General features: G+C 41.4%; 1 protein-coding gene across 3 annotated transcripts; it reads right to left on the bottom strand.

Annotated features, from left to right (window-relative positions):
• Positions 1–407: 407 nt before the first annotated feature.
• Positions 408–18,300, bottom strand: rnpc3 (RNA-binding region (RNP1, RRM) containing 3). 3 transcript variants are annotated; one of them, XM_069151392.1, is made up of 16 exons: positions 18,254–18,300; positions 17,573–17,729; positions 17,433–17,480; positions 17,207–17,316; positions 16,990–17,076; positions 15,560–15,671; positions 14,827–14,895; positions 12,883–13,025; positions 12,483–12,608; positions 11,973–12,115; positions 8,588–8,773; positions 6,413–6,507; positions 6,165–6,223; positions 4,281–4,413; positions 944–1,022; positions 408–786 (listed from the first exon to the last, which is right to left on the bottom strand). In XM_069151392.1, the coding sequence occupies exons 2-15, from the start codon at positions 17,723–17,725 to the stop codon at positions 954–956; spliced, it is 1,533 nt and encodes a 510-aa protein (XP_069007493.1). In that variant the 5' UTR covers positions 17,726–17,729; positions 18,254–18,300; the 3' UTR covers positions 408–786; positions 944–953. The 3 variants fall into 3 exon arrangements, with proteins under 3 accessions (XP_069007493.1, XP_069007494.1, XP_069007495.1); XM_069151393.1 differs by having other exon boundaries at positions 408–475; XM_069151394.1 differs by lacking the exon at positions 18,254–18,300 and adding an exon at positions 17,815–17,884.
• Between the last annotated feature and the right edge of the window lie 347 nt (positions 18,301–18,647).

The following is an 18,647-nucleotide window of genomic DNA, read 5'->3' as shown; positions in this document are numbered from 1 at the left end:
TTACCGTCAGGAGGACAAACCCCAATTTTATTTCCAAATCTTCAGATATGATGGCTGCTGAGGGGAGGCGCTCGCCCTCCGAGGTTTACTCTCTATAATCACACAGATGGGGCCAGCCAGGGATTGTAAAGGTAAGCTAACCCAGTCCCAGCAATTTCACACAGACTGCAGTCTGGTTGGTTTGTTTGCTGTCTCTTCAGGACTGTGCTTTTTCCCTCTGTTTTGACAGGCTACCATCTGCTGCACAGCCAATCTAGATCTCATATACCTTCCCTAGTCTGTATTTCCCAGCTGACAGGACTTGAAGTTTGGGACTTAAGATAATCACTGGTGATAGTTTGACTGAAGTGTACCCACGGTTGGTGACATGTGTTTGAGGCTGCGATTGGAAGAAAACATGACAAAAGTTATTTTAGTAAAAATATTTTATTTAATAAAGCAAGAATAGAAGAAGACAACTTCCGACGATCACCACCTGAAATTCAGTCAAACAAGGTAGAAATCAATGTAAAGAGGAGTTTAAAAGACTCCAAAATAGCACAGGCTTACAGTCTGCACTAAACAAAACATTTCACAAACAATAAGATACAATACGCAACAGAGAACAGCAAGGTACTCAGTCTCTTTGAATTTAGACTACAATACACGTCGGGTTGTTTCAAGTTCCAGTTGTGCCACAGTAACTGCAATTAAACTGCCCCCGTTTCCTTAAGTTTGTTTTCCAAAGGATATGCCAGAATAAGGATACAAATGGTTCTGCTGGGCCACAATATCAAGCCTTGGCATCTTGAATAGATAAAGTATAAACACAATTGTGAAAAGAAAACACTGTTACAATGATAATAAGGCTTGTTCTATAGTATATATATATAGTTACACTATGCCATTCAGAGGTCATTTTAATATTCTGGCAAGACCTTCAATGCGTTCATGTCTTACTCACCCTGCTGAGCTCATCGCTGCTTGGGTCCTCTCTTGGTATCTGTGTTTTCTTGTTTTGGTCTTGCAGATCGAGCAAATTGCTGTAAATATATATAGTTAAGGTCTGTAGGCAGTAAAAAGGCAAAACATTCCTCTCGCGTAATAAACCATTGAACGGTTGTATTCCTCTGCCAATCACTCAAGTTGCAGTTTACATCCATATTTATATGTAGTGAACACCTTGAAGGAATCCTTGGCCAACAGAGCTGATTCTGATACAACACAAAGTTGTAGCCATGACAGCAGACAAAACTTCGAATCTGGATGTTGTTACAAATTCTAAAACGTAGACGCTTCACACACATCGTCACCCCGACAGCACAGAAGATCTATACAATAACCACAGTTTCAAGGTGGCAACCCCAGATTAGTGTTAACAATTCAGTATCTGAGCAAACGCCAAATATGGTCAACATATCTCCTGTTCCTGAGGAACGGCCCTACACTGTAAATAAAAGCTTCCGGGTCTGACAAATGAGGCCAGTGTGAAAGTGCCTTAAACTGCAATACCACCGAGGGCCACTAGAGGTTGCCTCCAAAAAGGCTCTGGCTCTATCGACTCCCATTCAACTTCTCTCATGAAATACAAAGTCAATACATTTTTTCCGCAAGTCATTATGGTGTCATTTGCTAAAGTCACTACCCCTTATTAGTTTTCTAGGGATCCATCTGAAAATAATTTCATCATTAATTAGATGTTATGCCTTATATAGCTGTATGTTTGGGGGCGTGTCTGTTTGATTGGTGCAGTCGGGTTTATGCCGTAGGTGGGCGGGCACAGAGTCACCAATCAGATCGAGTCAGATTCACCGCTCGCTCCTCTCCAACACATTCTAATATCCAAAGTTATTTCTGGCGCCAAAATAGAGAGATGGCGACGGACAAAACACCGAACTCGAGGCTTCAGAATGGCAGATCAGAAACCAATGGGAGACATCATGGTTGACTGCCGCTTGGTCACAGCGTGGAATAATGGCCAGACATGTCCTATGATATCACGCTGAAGTTGACCTTTTGGATCTAAAATTAATTAATCTAAAATTATTATTTTGTCTTTGCATGATTAGACATTTGTATGACTGCTATAATTAGCGCATGTTGAGTTCGGCCACAAATGTGTTTCGTGAGGTCAGAGTTACCTTTGACCACCAAACACTCCTCGAGTCCAAGTGACCACTTGTTCCACAACTAAAGAAATTCCCTGACAGTGTGTTTGAGATATCACGTTCACAAGAATGGAAAAGACGTACGGACGGACGGACGGAGAGACCGACAACCCAAAAGCACAAAGCAGTTCTAAACCACAGAGTCCCTCTTCCTGTGACACTCGCTGCCTCATATGAATTTAATTTAAGAAAAGGTCGCTGCTGTTTGTTCATAAATGCCAGAAGACTTCAGCCCAAAAATTGACCTTATAAGAGCTCGGGTCTCTTGCTTTCCTGAGGTCACCTCACTTCCTCAGTGACAGCTTCTGTCAATCACGCGGACTGATAAACTGCTCGCCCTTGTGGCAGGTTAAATAAAGAGGGAGGAGCCAGATGTTTGACAGGCTGCTACCAGAGAGCTCGCCGCTAATAAACTTCAAACTTTAATCCACTCAAGTTTCATGCAGGTTCTTCTTCCAGCTCACTAATTTTTTTGTTGCAAGCTGTTGGAGGATTTACTGGGAAGCGCCACGCTACAGTCTCAAGCAAGCACTGAAAAAAAAAACAACATCACAGGGAATTTAATCTGGGAACGGCTGTCCTCTGCCTCCGACTCCTGAACAAGACATCCGTACCAGAGTGAACCTCAGTTGACTTATTGAATAATAGACAAAATAAAAAAGTTCAATGAACAACACATTCGTATTTGTTTTTACAGACTTTTTAAGCAATCGAGCCAACGAAATAAACAACCTATAAATTAAAAGGAATCGTTCAACATTTAATAAAATCAACGTATCCGCTTTCCTGCCCAGACATGGATGAGAACGTTGATGCCGATCTTAATTGCTACGTATAAAAACAAACGCTGGAGTCAGCTGCCATTTAGCTTAAGTTTAGGAGGAAGACTGTAAACTCGGTAAAAGCAAGCAAATGCAAACTATTTAGTTACCTGGAGTGAGTCCGGCCAACTGTTTACAGTCTTAATGCTAAGCTAAGCTAACCAGATCAGGTGGTTTGCGTCAGAACGTCACAGTCGAACTCTGCGTTGACAGCGTGACCCCGAGTGATGAATTCATGGCGCAAAACCCCACGAATGTGAAAACCCACCTGGTTGTGCTCCTGACCTCATGCTGCTTCTTCGGGTTTGGACAGTGACTTTCTGTCCCTCTGGAAATGCAAATGCCACTCAAAACACCTCGCCTTGTTTATAACTTCTTTCGGAAGCATTTCAAGGATCCCTGTTGGCGATTTCCTGAATTTTGGCACAATATTTGCTGTGCTCTCTCTGCTCAAGTCCATGGTGACGTCGCAAATGGTCACAAAACATGTAACAGAGGCGTTGATGTTGATCGTGCGCCGAAAATTGGAACCGGGAAGTTAAAGCTTCCCCCTGTTCTGTGCAAAAAGATCAATCTCAACACTTTTTAAAACATTCCTCCATGAAAACTAACCATTCAGTGACTAACTGACTACAAAACTATTAGTTTTTTGATGTAATCCAACACGGTAGTCGGCCTAAAGCTGGTTGACCTGCAGCCGAAGCTCAGTCACTGTTCCCTTCCCTTGGATACAGCTGCATGCAGGACAACACCCCGAGGAAATTACACTGCAGAAGTCTTTGTTCATTCTTTGAGCCGAAAGACTAATATGCTGTTCCCGAGCTAATTGGCTACGGGAAGCACATTAAAAAACACCGCCAGAATCAATAGCCTTGTTCCATTAGACAAGTTCAAAAGTTGATGCGCAATTACATGTGCAGAGAGGAGGAAGAGCAGGTGGTGGTCCGGAGCTGCCAGAAATTAGTCCCCATCCTCCCCGACAAGGCACCGAGGGCCAAAGCCAGCGACACATCTGTGAAGGGGAGTGTCCACTTAATAAATCATCTCCTCTTAAATGACCCTTAATATCAGCGCCACTTTGTGGATGTTCAGTTACATGTCATTGCCTGAATCATGGATTCATTTTCAACTTACCTTTGTCACTTTGAGGGTATTTTTCTGTACACTGCAGTATCGTTGCAGTAAACAGAACTTTATATACATCTCTACCTTTCCTCCCAATCTGAACCCGACCGAACACGCACAACCTGGATTTGCCCTCCTTATAAAATCCATGTCCTCGTTTCACTCGCGAGAGGGGATGAAAGGATACAACGACGAGGGGTTTGTCGTAGAGAACGTAGCCGTTGGTTTCCCGCAGAGCTTTCTCTGCGCTCTGCTCACTGGGGAGTCCTACGAAGGCCTGGCCTTTCATCCGCCCCTCCTTCATTAACACAATGTCAAACCTGAGGAACCAAGCAAAGCAGGGACACATCATTAGCACTGCGAGGCTCGTGGCCCGGCCGAGTCAACCTCGTACTCTTTTTCGGGGGGTTGCAGGAGTATAATGTTATCGGCTTCTGGAAAGCACATGACGCTCGTGTTAGTGAGTCTTTTTACGGTGTTGTAATTCAGTCCAATTCAAGTTAAGAATGTCCCATCTACATACTTCTGTTGTCAGACACTTGAATAAATGAGAACAAAGCAGTGATCTGATCATTTATTCTGCCCGTTAACCAGCAGTCTTTCTCAACCTATATTTTCCCTTCACCATTAATATAAGCACAGGCTAAAGACAGCAGGTATGATGTGTATTCAGATACACTGACATTTAAAATGAGATATGACAAGGAGGGTTAGATGTGACGGCTAGTTCGTCTCCTTTTGAACACCACGCAGCCTCGACACTCACCGGGCTGACTTGTGTCACCATTTTACAAAAGCTCAAAGTGTCCAAATCCACTTATGTTAGTTTAACAGCAGATAATCCGAGCTCAAAGTAATGTGCACGGTTCAAACGGGTTGCACTTAATCCATCGTAGGTTTGTTTTGAGCGTAACATGAAATAAACCCATCAATCAGAAAGTCATCTCCCGTTCCCTTTAATGAGCCAGGTGTGCGTGCACTTTGGCATGTTGCTATTATAATGGCAGATCTGATAAATAATAGCAGTGAACGCTTCTCTGTGTACAGACTGATGTAAAATAATGATCTTTCGCATGGTAATCTTTTGCATGTTTGAGCGCCGCCGTGTGTAACAAGCCGCGTGTTCGCACGTTATGCACCCATATTACCGTCTTCATAATGTGGCCTTAAAATATTAGTAAAATACTCCACCACTGGTTTTTGTTGGTCAATCGCACAAGAGTGGCAATGCAGCAACATTTCACTTCACCACACCTCATTTTAATACCAAAACGCACACGGATGTCCAGATGTGTGCAAACACATTATCTATTTAAACAAAGTGGGTGCTTGATTGGAAAATGACAACTGCGTTGGTGTAAAACGAGCAAAGAACTTTGCTTTGCGCTCGGTGGAAGACACTCAGAGTCTCTAGTGTCTGCCAGAATTGTTTTTTTTGTATCTTTTTAGCAAATTCAAATCAGTTTTTACATCTATTTGTTTTCCACACTCTGCCAAAAAAAAAAAAAAATCACACCTTCACCTGTAAGACCTACAAAACGATACATTTATCATATTACTAGTGCACCTCCTTCAGTAGTTGCCTAGCAACATCTGCAGACGTTTGGCTGCTGATAGGACGCCCGAGATGTGATGACATACAGGTTAGAAGTTCTGAGAATAATTTGCACAAGCACTTCACGACCAAACTGTAGAAACCTGTGAACAGCCCCCAAAAATAAAAAATAAAATAAAAAGAAGCCCCAATTCAGAAGCAGGTTACCGAAGGACAAAGTGATCCTCTGGCAGAGCGGCACCTTCCTGTTTATCACCTACATGAGTGTTCACACTGTGGCCTCAACGTAAGCTCGGCTTGATGACTCGGGTGGAAGATTCACTTGAAGTTACTGCTGATGAACAAACATAAAAATACCCCTCGTGGTCGCTACATCAGTTTAGATACTTATTAATAACGCAAGACGCAGTCAGCACGAATCACCGAAAACTCTCAAGAGGTGACAAATTGCAGGAGTCAAAATTAGCTGGTGGGGAGAAGTGATGCGCAAGTCAAAAAAAAAAACTGTTTACATACATGTTTCTCTCATCTTCTGACGAGGGGTTAATGTATCTGCCGTAGATGTACTTCAGATCCTGGAAGACAAATAATAAATATCAGATAAACTAAGCGTTTTATAAATGAGACATTAATTAAACTGTCGTAATATCTCACTGCAGAATTCAATGTTGGTCTCAAGCACTAAATCAAAACTCCACATTAAGCATCATATCCAGTGAACCAAACCAACATATAAGTGGGTCGTGTGCTATAAATGGACCAACCTTCTCCTCCACTTGCTTTGCGATGTTCTTCACGTACAGTCTGCAGGTCGGCTCGCCCGGTTCATATTTTTTAAACACAGACATCCGTTTTATCTCTGTTTTAAAAGAGAGATGGGAGAGAGAGAGAGAAAAAAAAAATATATATATTTGATGCAAGGTGAATTTCAAAAACAGGTACAAAGGATCACAGAGCTGTCCACGCCAACATTCAAATAAATTCAGTCATCGCAACTCGACGGCGTCCGCTCGATGTTTTATTGAAGACAGAACTAGAAGAGATGCGCCGAGACATTAAAGCGATGACTACATGTCTGATCTCGGCGCCTACCGCTCAAGTTTATTTCAGATGTTACTTGAACATGCCGTGTGTTAGCTGCTGTGGACTGTATTTGTATGGAAAACAAGCCTGACCGGTGTGCGTCACAGTAACAAAACAAAAAAAAATGACGTTACACTACCAAGAAAATAGATGGAATATTCTCTGTCACGCCAAAGACGTACAAATCAATTCTAGTTGTTGTGAATAGTTTAAACACATCTACGAATTTGTGTCCTTCCCGCATTTACTGACAAATCCTGAGGAACATTAGCATCCATTTGGAGATGTGTTTTTGGCCCCTTCATGATTAGTCAGATTTATATTTAGCTGCTAAATGTTCCAGCATTTTCACCAGCTAGTGGCGAACACTGTCCACCGTTGTCAAGCTGCTCAATTAGAATATCTATCACAGGCTTTTTTTTTTTTGGCTAAAATCGCATTAAATATGTTGCTGATTAATGGTTGTGAAACGGATCCAAAATAGTAAAACAATAACCTAAAAGAAGCTTAAACTGCACTGTAAAGCTGAGAAGAACTGCGGACGAAGGTGGTGATTCTCCGTTAGTCACCGTACGGAGCCTTTGGATTCACTGGTTATATAAAAACAGTGATTACAGCTTCTTCAGCTCAAGTCCCATTCTAATAACAGGAGTAAATCATAGTTGACAATCGCAACTGACGTACAACCTCAGCAATAATGGTTTGTTTACCTCCTGTTGGTATTGTTTGGCCCTTTTTTTTTTTTTTTTTGGCCTCCAGGATCTTGGGAACGCAATAATGAATTCAAATTCAATCAATCCTCGCAATATTTGCAGGAGTTTGCGATTTTGCTAATTTCCTGCTTTTTCACTGCAAAAAAGGTTGTTAATAGAATCACTCCTGAAGGCATTCTGGAACAAAGCCAACCTTTGCAAACAAAACTGGCTTCATGGACCAAAATGTCTCCTCATGTACAGCCAGCAACGCTCTTCAACCTCCGAGCATCAAAACAAACCACATGGTTGACCCAAAATAAGATAAAACAGGAAGTGACATGGTTTGTGGGAAATGTGGTCTTATCGTGGTAATTAGACGACTACATTTACACGAGTTTTATATTCTTTAAGTGCAGAAGATACAAAAACAAAAAGATTTGAACTTTTATATGTCCAGTTACTACTGTCATGTGCAGAATAAAAATATTGAAATTTTTGCTAATTTTACCAGATACATTTTTTTCTCATTTTTTTTTTATTTTTATAAATCACATTAAATGCTGCAAATTAAAATCGCACTATTTGCACAAAATTCACAATTCCAAAATAAAAACCACATCTCTCCTCAGTGCTTGTCACCATGGAGGGCTGTTAGAGCGGTAATGCTAATGTTACACATTTTCCACCTGCTCCTCCTCCTCAGAGGGATTTATCAGTCTCTTGTTTCAAGTAAGATTTTCTGCAGTTTGCACTTTATCTCTTTTTGTTTAGCCATGACGCTTCTCAACTACCTGCCAGTTTATTCCAATATGCATTTCAAACAAACTGCTGCTTCTTGCATCACTTCTAAACAGATGGGGGTTTGTGAGAGGGAATAAGAATACGTTAGAGCTGTTTAAAATGGAAAATAAAAATGGATTTACTGTTGTACAGTATCAATATGCAACACGCAGCATCGATAGAAAAAGCATCTACTTACATGGAAAGAGGAAAATGGCTGTAATCACTTATCTAACCTAAAACTCATTCCATGGAGCTTTTCATAGGATTTTTCTTTTTCTCTGTCTATAATCACCCGTTTGTGACGGGTCCTGTTGATCTTAAAGCTGGTCGCTCTCCCTTCTGAGAGGTGGCACTTCTGCCCACACCGCTCATATTTACCGTCTCGTGACAGCCGTCCTTTCTCCAGCTCCTTCCTGGAGATGATGTCTGACGTGAGGTCGTGCTCGTCCTCGCTGTGCTCCTCCTGATGCTGGGACGTCTGGGCGCTCGGGTAAAGCTTCCCAAAACCCTCGGCCTCTTCCACCTCCTGCTGACTGCCGCCGGGGGCGACCTCCCGCTCGTCGGCTTGGATGGAGGAGTGGACGGTGTTAAAGGAGCAAAAGGTAGCGTGTTAAAAACAATTCACCAAACTGTTACTGCATCAGTTAGTTTTGAGCGCATTTCATATTACATGGTGCGATCAAAAGGTACCAAGACTGCTGTGCACAAACGGAGTGCAGCAGTAATGTTCATGGAGCAGCGGGAAGCCATGACCTTCTTGAGTGAGTATTCCAAGTTTCTGCTCAAGTTTCAGGTCCACGGTGAAATTGCAGTGGTCACAGAAACGTATGTAAAACAGCTGATGTTGATCAAGCGGCGCAACTTGGAACGCTTACTCACAAAGGTTGTTGTTTCCTGCTGCTCAGCGCACATCACTTTGCTGCATTCCCTTCGTACACAGCAGGAACCGTCTCTGAACGTTTTGATCGCACCGCCGAGGTGCCGCCGCGTTGGATATGCTGAATTGCTTTATGGTATAAAACAGGAAGAGCAAACTCTCCCTCTGGCACAAAGGAAGTTTTCAAAAGAGCCAATCAATAGCAGATGGTGAAATAATCACTTCCAAAATGTTTATCCGCCTCAGTAAACAACACAAGCTCAGGATGGGAAAGTGGAAGCAAATCCTCTCGGTCACAATTAGTTTAACAAACTGATATCTAAAATTCCTGTGACATCGGTATATTCTGATGGGATGGAAAATAAAGGTTTATCTTCCTTTTTATTTAGCATTCAATACGATAAATAAATGAAGTGAAAATTGGTGGTACTTATAAAGGGAAAGAAGAGTCTCAGGAGTGAACCATAAACACACTCGGTCTGTCGAATAAAAGAACTGGAATCAAAATCCACTTCTGTTTGGCAAACATGAGTTTGAAAAGGCAGCAGGAAGGAGAACTCTGTTGAGGAGCGCATGAATGCGCGCACACATGTTGAAGATGGAATTACTAAGAGCAGTGAGCCTGTACAAATCCGAGGGAGGGGTAAGGAAGGAAAAAAAGAAGAAGCTTGTGAGGTGTGTGTGTGTGTGTGTGTGTGTGTGTGTGTGTGTGTGTGTGTGTGTGTGCACTAGGGTGAGAAGCGTTGGGGAGCTTTTCTGATACACTCTGCAGAGAACTAGATCACTGCTTTCAAAATTATCCTCCTCCTTATCTGCCCTGTCCCACCTCCCCTTTTCATTTAAATAGCTTGTTTATCGGATTCCCCCCCCCCCCCCCCCCCCCCCACACACACACACACAAACAAACACACACACACACAAACTTCCCCCAAAACAAGACTAATCCAAAAAGCCACCTGTCATAGTTTATCTTTCCTCTGCCTTTAGGAAATCTTTTGTGTTTGACTTTGAGATCTATTTTGCTTCTCGGGGACTTGCCAGGGAGTGAAGTTGTAGCTAGAGAGAAGGGAGATAAGGCGAACGGGGAACCGCACAGCTGACAAGTAACACAGACGGTGCCCTCAATGACATTTGCTCATACAGATAATGGCAAAACCTTTTTGGTGCGAGTTTTCCGCTGTGATATACTGCTGTGTAACACTCGGCTCCGACTTCACCTATGGTAAGGGCTTTAACTTATGTCAATAGGAGCATCAAACCACCTCCTGCTCCAGTGTGATAATAAACATGATGTAGAGTAATAATCAAATCCTCACAGTGCCTCCTGCACATAAAAGAGTGGGCAAGCCTCTTGTTATACTCTTTATACCGATTCCCTGAATGTATTTGCAGACTATAGCGTTGGTCCCATTTATTTTTACTGGCCGGTAATAAAAGTAGAATTTTTCTATTACTTAATACAACTTATTGTTTTCAATTTGCACTAAGTTTCTTCCTTTGATGACTCGCGTGTGTAGAAAAAGTGGGTTCAGGTGTTTGTGTTAAAAACTCCTGACAAACATTCGAATGAGGTCATGTCTCATTCACAGAGGAGGTTCAGGGTCTGAATGTGACAAGACCACAGAATCACTCCTAGGAAACGAACAGGAAGTTAAACAAGGATTTAAAAAAAAAACTTTAAAAAAAAAAACCTTACATTTTAGAATCATACTTAAAAATGATTGTAAGCCGTTAAAAAAAAAAAAAGGTAGATTATTTAAAATAAATAATTTTACTGTGTGAAATGATTCTTGTCAGACATATTTTATCATATTGTTTTACAATGCTAACAGGTTATGCTGCAAGCTTGTAAGTATTGTGCAATAAAATGATAACTTTGTAAGCCCCCTAATGTCAGCGCTGCATTTCTCCATTAAACGCTCCTTTTAAAATTAGAACCTCTCCAATTGATTTATTTTACTAACCTCCACTGGTTTAACTTAACTGTTGGTTGTGTTTATGGGTTCAAAAGAGACTCTGAGTGATGCTGGCGGTGGTCAGAGGTGCGACAGGTTTGATGCATGTATGCATGTATGTATGTATGTATGTAGGTAGGTAGGTAGGTAGGTAGGTAGCCTCTCCACTCCTCCAATTCTAAAATAAATATCACAATATCTGAGGAGCTTTATGGGCAATCTAAAGTTATTAGTTGTAACAGTTCAACATCATTTTTGTAAAGCTGAGAAAAAGTGTTTTTCCTGTTATCTTACCTCCTGGTTTGAGGACCTTTGGTTTTGTAAAGAGAGCATGTGGGCTGATTCCTCCCACACAAGGTCAGTCAACAACAAACAGTCTCTTAACAAACAATCAACAGTAAATACTTCTCTGAAGTACTAACTCAGATAAGAGTAACTCATTTTTGCGAAAATTCCACTTGTGTTGCCAATGAAAAAGTTTAATAATGACTCAGGAACCAACTACAATTTGAATTTGGGAGCTTTGCTTCTGTTATGTGCTCTCTTTTGCTACTTTTGTCAACCTTTTATGTTTGAACACACTTCTTGTGCTCAACTATCTGTCTTTTTTAATAAGACTAATTTCTTAAAAAACAAATGAATGAATACGACCGATTTCAAGCCAAATGCCAGATTCACGACTTCAAGTTTCTCAAATGTTGATTCCATGTTTCCTGTTATAGATTATTGCAATCTGAATGTATCTACAGTTTGATCCGACAAAGCAAGAAATCTATTAACATTCATTTGGGCTGTGGAAAATTGTGTTAAGAAATTTCCCCTATTAATAAATAATGTATTAATTGCTACTGACAAATAATCAACACACTTAATAAATAAGCAACAGGTTCAAGTGAGTATCTTGGTCGAAATATGGAAGCTGAGCCCTCACCTCTGCCTCCGTCATCAGGCTGACCCGGCCCACTTCCCTCCACAATGGCCGCCACCTCTGGAACCGAAATGTGGAATTCAATTTTCCTCGGCCCGGCGGCGTGGGGCTGCTCAAACACATCTGCGGCCTGCAGCACCGGAGCACTGAGGACGGCAGAGACAATCAACAAGGAGCCTCTAAAAACAGTCCACAGTAAAGATGGCTCCTGAGCGCCTGACGGTTTGGGAGTATTTCCTTCTGGTCAACCCGGAGATATTTCCCAGTCTGCAAACATGCGGCGGGGAGCCTCTGTGTGTGTATTCATAGTTTGGAAACAGAGTTTGCGGTCTGTCATTAAGGGAGTGTGTGCGCGTGCGATGCTCAAACACGAAGTCTCCGAGCCACAAAAGGCCGTCTTTATGAGGAAGATTGTCTGGAGGTTTTTGTCCTTCGTCTTTAGCTGCCTATGAATACTGTCTGGAGATGAGCAGTGCGTGAGGACTGTGACATGCATGAGTGCCTCTGGTGTACCTCTGAGATTCTGGTTTGGGAGCATAGAGTAGATCCTTGATCTTGGGCTTCTTTCTCTTTGAAGCCGTTTTTGGTCTCAAGGGTCTCTTGCATGCTTGGCTGACCAGACCCATCAGACGAACAATCCTGAAATAAAGCAAGCACAGGGAATAAGGGAGGAAATGTATGACTTGGAGAGAGAGAGAGAGAGAAAAAAAAAAACAACAACATCCATTGGAATTTAAAGCCATTTCCTGTCAAACCACTCGCATATTTAGAAATGTAATTTTCTGATGAATAGACTTAAACACAGCGCCTCGACTGGTAGCGACTGTATGATGCAGAACAGGATGATATTTGTGGTGAACTGAAGCCTCTCTTAACGGGAGAGTTTCCTCCTCCTCCTCCTCCTCCTCCTCACCTCTCTTTGTCTTCATCGTCTCCACTCTCGTACTCCGACTCTTCCTCGCTGGACAGCTCCATCTCCTCCTCAGGCAGAGGAGGGTAGTCGGGAGGGAAGGGCGGCGGCATGGGGATGGGTGGAAGAGGAGGCAGAGGCTCAAACTGCGGGGAACAAAAAGTACACGACTGAGCCTTCACGGCCTCGGGGCTCCGCTGACGGATTTCAGCAGCAGGTACAAAAAAAAAATGGTCAAAACGGAGACTTATTTTTTTGGAGAATAATACAAGAGATCATTTTCATATATTCAAGGTGCAAGTGTGTGATCACTGTCGAGATTGGTTAATATTAACTTGGAATAAATTCGCAATATTTTAAGATGCGACAACATCAAAGGAGGAAGGTTTTTAAGGATAAAACAAATAATTACTGTTACTATTGATATATCTGCTGATTTGTTTAACTGACTGTTTGGTTAATGAAATGTCAAAAAATATTCAAACATTACAAAGTGCTTAAAAAAATAAAAATAAAAAAAATGCTTAAAAACCGAAAGATTTAACATCATGTCAGACACAGAAAAACAGCAGATCTTCAATAGAGAGTTGGATGCAGACAATTTATACCAGAAAGAATTGAATATATTATTGAATCATCAAAATTCCTCCCTTCAGATCTGATCAATATCCATCTCATATTTTACATAATCCATTTTTTCCATTTGCTGCCGTCCATGCGCTGATCGTTCCTTGAAACTGGAACCACAGCGCTCTAGTTATGAGCCATTACATTTATAAACTACTGTTAAAAGCAAATTCACATTTTAGTTTGAAATATATAGAATATGTTCTCTGTAATCCTAAATACAGCTTTTTGGATTCCCCCTCCTCCTCTCTTTATGTTCAGCATGATTTTGTGACATCACAAATAGTTTAGAGACCAGTAATGGTCCAATGTGCAAGTGTGATGGAGAGACCAGACACTTCCAGTGTACAAAAATGGTAATTCAGAATAGACCTTTCAGTAAAGCAGAAACAAATCTTCTCTTCAGGAAATGAAATCGTATTCATATGTAATCTCATTTGTGCGAAAAAAGCCACACCAAACACAAACCATTATCGGAGTGTTAACTATGCAGTATTAACATATTTGCCTACATTTCACTGCTGGGTCTCTACGAGCTGTATTGTATCTACAGTATGTTCACGTCTGCTCCTGCTTATGCTGTGAGGAACTTCTAATATGTTCTTCTATATTTGACAAGATAATTAGGTCGGTAATTTAAGGTAATTAGGCAAAGTAAGTTGTTTCAGTTCAGTTTTTAAGTAGCGCAAAAGTGTTGTTAGGTTTGAGGAGCAGTGTGTAGAATTTAGTGGCCTCTAGTGGTGAGCTTGCAGATTGCAACCCACTGAACACCTCCCTACCAGACACTTGTTAGAAATACATTTAAAAAATAAAAACATGGAAGGCCCCCTCTAGAACCAGTGTTTGTTTGTCCCTCGTGGGCTACTGTAAAAACCTAGCAGTACATGAACATGAGCATATTGATCTGAAGGGCTCATTCTAAGCTAACGAAAACAGAATGATTTATTTTTTTTATTTTATTTTAAGCTATTATACACAAATGAAAACATAAATATGAATATTATATTCCATTTCTGTCAATAAATCTCCCTAAATACAATACACTGAACCTTGAATCAACACACAGGCCGGTGTTACCGACTCAATAAGCTGCTGATTGTTGCGGGTGCTTCACGATCTAAACTGTTAGCTGCAGAACTTGAGCTCCTTCCTTGTACATAAAGTACTTGAACACCGTTTTCTTTACAAAAACTGTTTTTCTATTTCCACATCAAACAACTTCCATCTAAACCACCAACAAACTTTAGCTTTATCTGTTTTGTTTTTTATATATATATATATATATATATATATATTCGACAGTCATGTGCAGAAGCTTACCATGAGCGGTCTGGCGGTGACTGGGCCAAACGGACACGGCAAATTCATCTTGTTCATCAGATGAAGCACCTGCATAATTTGAGACACGAGTATGAGGAAAACAGTGGTAGTGATATCTGAAGATTCATACCACAAGCAAGGTGGGGAGCCGCTAATATAAATATACTGCTGCTCTCAAACAGGCGGCCTGTGACTCTGGCTCCATATGTAAAACAGATTGCCAGACTTTCGCATACAAATACAAGGATCAAGGTGAGATGGAGGCTGGAGAGAGATACCTACGGTGAGGCTGAGCGTCAGGCCGGCTTCTCTGCAACACACCAGCACCACCAAGATGCAAACACAGGAAGTAGCAAGGAAAGTGCAGGCAGCACGGCTCCCAGGGAAATGTTAAACCCATAACTCATGCCTCCCACTTATGGTTTATTATTAATACTTGCTCCCCAAATTGTAATTTAAAAGGCAAATGTTTGCTGTTTGATCTTTAAGAGCATGGATGCAGTTCAAAAACCTCTGGGACACTTATTGCAGAATCATATTTCCATTTACAATATGAATCTGAAGGCTAGAAACGCTGTCAAATTTGCATTTCTTTCTTTACAAATTCCCACTTTTCCAAAAATGATCACAGAGACGGTATTAAAAGACACAAAAATATAAATACACAGAAAAGATCAACATCTGCAGACAATGTCACGATAGGTATCAGATTAAAACTAAAAATTGTACTCACTTGTACATAAAACTTTGGCACACTGATGAGGGCATGCGTTATGTTTGTCAGAATACCATGGGAGGGTGGTGGGTATAAATACTTCAGAGTGGGATTGGATTGAAATTTCAACCTGCATGAGAAAGTGAGAGAAAAACACAATTTTACTTAAAGTAATTTGCGCCTACTCCAAAGAAAACCCTCACACATCTAGTAACTGGTCAAATTTGACATTTTGAATTTCAGCAAGCAGGTGTCAGACTGGTGGACACTTCTGTAAAACACCTCCAAGAAGGTATTTCTGCTAAATGGGGCAAAACTAGTTTCTGATGCCAAAAGTAAAGTTACTTCATCCACAGCAGAATATTACATGTCTTGATTATTTTGTTCCATAAATGATTTAAAAAAGCTATTTGTCCTTGTGGTGTTGTTTAAGTACATTAATTTCATCCATCAAGAAGGTCAAACATATAAACAACAAATAAATTCACAATATAGCAAAACCTGAATTTCTTTTTAATTAAATATATATTTTTATATATATATATATATATATATATATATATATAATATATTTATTTTATTTTTTTAAATCAAATGTTCAAATCCCAAAGGCCCCAATAGAGAGACAAAAATCTGTTTTACTCAACATATGACGTCAAGATCAGTTCCTCTTCATTCTGAATACAGCTGAAAATTTCAGCCAACACATGTAAACGATCCAAATTATTTAATAAATCCTGCCTTTCTACCTGCTTTATTGGACCAAACACAATTTAATTTGCTTTAACCAAACAATACATTTTCTCAGTGAAAGAAAATTCTTGGGACTATTTCAACTAGAATTAGAATCTGGAGCTCTTAAGTATGAGCGAAGGGAAACGTGGTCGCTGTAGCTGCAGGACAGACTGTCAGTACTGGAGCGAGAGGTATCAAAGACCACCTGGTCCCACCAATTGGCAAGACAGACGGCCTGTCAGGTGCTCAGTGGTGGTCTGGCCGTCTAATTGGACACACGGTCTCCGACAGCTCCCCAACTACAGCTCTCAGATTCTCATCCAGATCTACTGTCAGCTCGCCTGCAGGCAGTTTCCACACAGCCAAACTGACAACAACCAGGGTTGGAGAACACATTTCACACATGCATATTCAATTGTAGGAGGGATAGTTTTGGTGGGTATTGAATTTCACACTCCCAAGTCATGGGAAACGGAGTCTGTCACCAAAAGACTAAAAGTGACATCGTCTTTTTACCCCCTCCCAAAACAGAGTAAGAACAAATAGCATGAATATTGCACAAGAGAATAACACGACATAACTGAGACACAAGTGTCAACGCTTCAGAAACTTGGTGCAGGAGTTGACTTTAGAGATTTTTTTAGCCAAAAACACATCATCAAAATGTAATTTTGCTCAGACCACACCACAGCGGCACATGCACTCATTCTTACCCAAGGCTCGGTGCAACGCTGGTGTCTATGAGGGGAATGTTTGGCTGTTTGGGCGGTTTCTTCTTCTCTTTTTTTACATCTTTCCCACTGTAGAAAAATAGAGACAACTTTAGAGCACTATAAGAGCAACCACCATCTGACAGAGAGGGGAACAGGCCATCACTTGAGTACAAAATGAACTAGTAATGAGCAGTATAGGATTATTTAAGTTACTTACCCGCCTGACACCGGTGGGTCCTTTAATACCGTGACGTGATCTTGGCCTCTCGCAAACTCCGCAACAAGCGTCTGGTCAAGAATCTCCAACTGATGGAGCCTGCCGAGAGCCTGTAAGAGATGCGATGGAGAATGAACAACGCCGGGCAGAACGAGCTGAGGGGCGAAATCGGATAATATCTATCAACGTATTTATTACAATCACTGCAGAAAGATACAAAACTCACCTTTGCTGCCGATTTCTCGCTTCTAAATGTTGCAAAAGCTGAATGTTTCTGCGGGGAAGGACAAATCTGTTCAGACTGGGGGGGGGACGGCAACTCAAGTGACATGAAGGCTCACGAGGCCTCGGTGAGAAGCGACCTACCAGACGGCCCCTGTTGGAGAAGACCCGGACCGACTCTGCTCCAAAATACTTCAAGAGGTCCTCCTTCTCATCCTGGCTGAGCTCAGCTGGTAAGTGGCGGACCAGCAGTGTTTTCCTGTCGTTTGTCTGACACACATCTTCATCCAGGTCCATTTCCCTGCAGGAAACAAAACAGTCACAACACCGGCCTGCATCCCTCCAACCTGTTTAGTCCCCAATGCTGAACATTAAACAATGCTTACAGAACAAGAGGAACCCATTTCAGTCGAGTACTCGTAATAAACTGAGGACTGCGGTTGTTTAACGTTACAAGATCATTTGTTGAAAAGTGTGCGTCCGTTTTTCAAAACGAGTGATGCCGAATTATTTAATAATCGTGGAGATTTTTTTTTAGCAGCCGCAGTCATGTCCTGTCAGATGTGCTTCTTTGTTAATAAGCAAGACAGAGTTAAATTGCCGTTTTTTTTCAAGAGCAGTCCTCCTCGCTAAAGGACTGGCTACTACCGTAGCTCGCCGCTAACACGAAGCAAACGTGAAGGCACTTCGCGAATTGACTGAACCATTTTACCTTACCAGCTCTTTACTGAGCCGAGGCAAAGACACAAAACACGGCGCTGACACTTAACTAAAGTAACGTTTTCAAACCTCATTCAAATGAACAATATTTAAAAGCGTACTTGCCTCCAACAGCAGCCAGTAAACAAACCAACTTCCGGTAGTCTCTTCTTCTACGGTGGTTTCTGGCGACAGCAGTGCTCATTATCACCACCTGTCACTGGCGTGCTGTTCGGTCATGAGCGCGGTCGGTGTAACCATTAGGACCATGTAACCATTAGGACCATGTAACCATTAGGACCATGTAACCATTAGGATAGTGTAACCATTAGGACCATGTAACCATTAGGACCATGTAACCATTAGGATAGTGTAACCATTAGGACCATGTAACCATTAGGACCATGTAACCATTAAGACCATGTAACCATTAGGATAGTGTAACCATTAGGACCATGTAACCATTAGGACCATGTAACCATTAAGATACTATAACCATTAGGACCATGTAACCATTAAG

The sequence above is a fragment of the Embiotoca jacksoni genome, unplaced genomic scaffold (assembly GCF_022577435.1).
Source record: "Embiotoca jacksoni isolate LCO1_2020_lvr unplaced genomic scaffold, fEmbJac1.0.p SCAF_17, whole genome shotgun sequence".
Lineage (NCBI taxonomy): Eukaryota > Metazoa > Chordata > Actinopteri > Embiotocidae > Embiotoca > Embiotoca jacksoni.
Note: the sequence above shows the minus strand (reverse complement) of the source record. Positions and strands in the feature narration are given on the sequence as shown.

Excerpts from the sequence above, each read along its gene's own strand:
- rnpc3 (XM_069151392.1), bottom strand. The coding sequence starts at position 17,725 with ATGGACCTGGATGAAGATGTGTGTCAGACAAACGACAGGAAAACACTG. Across the intron at positions 6,508-8,587 it reads AGGACGGCTGTCACGAGACG|AGATAAAACGGATGTCTGTG; the intron begins GTAAATATGAGC and ends CTTTTAAAACAG. Across the intron at positions 1,023-4,280 it reads ACGACAAACCCCTCGTCGTT|CAATTTGCTCGATCTGCAAG; the intron begins GTATCCTTTCAT and ends ATATATTTACAG.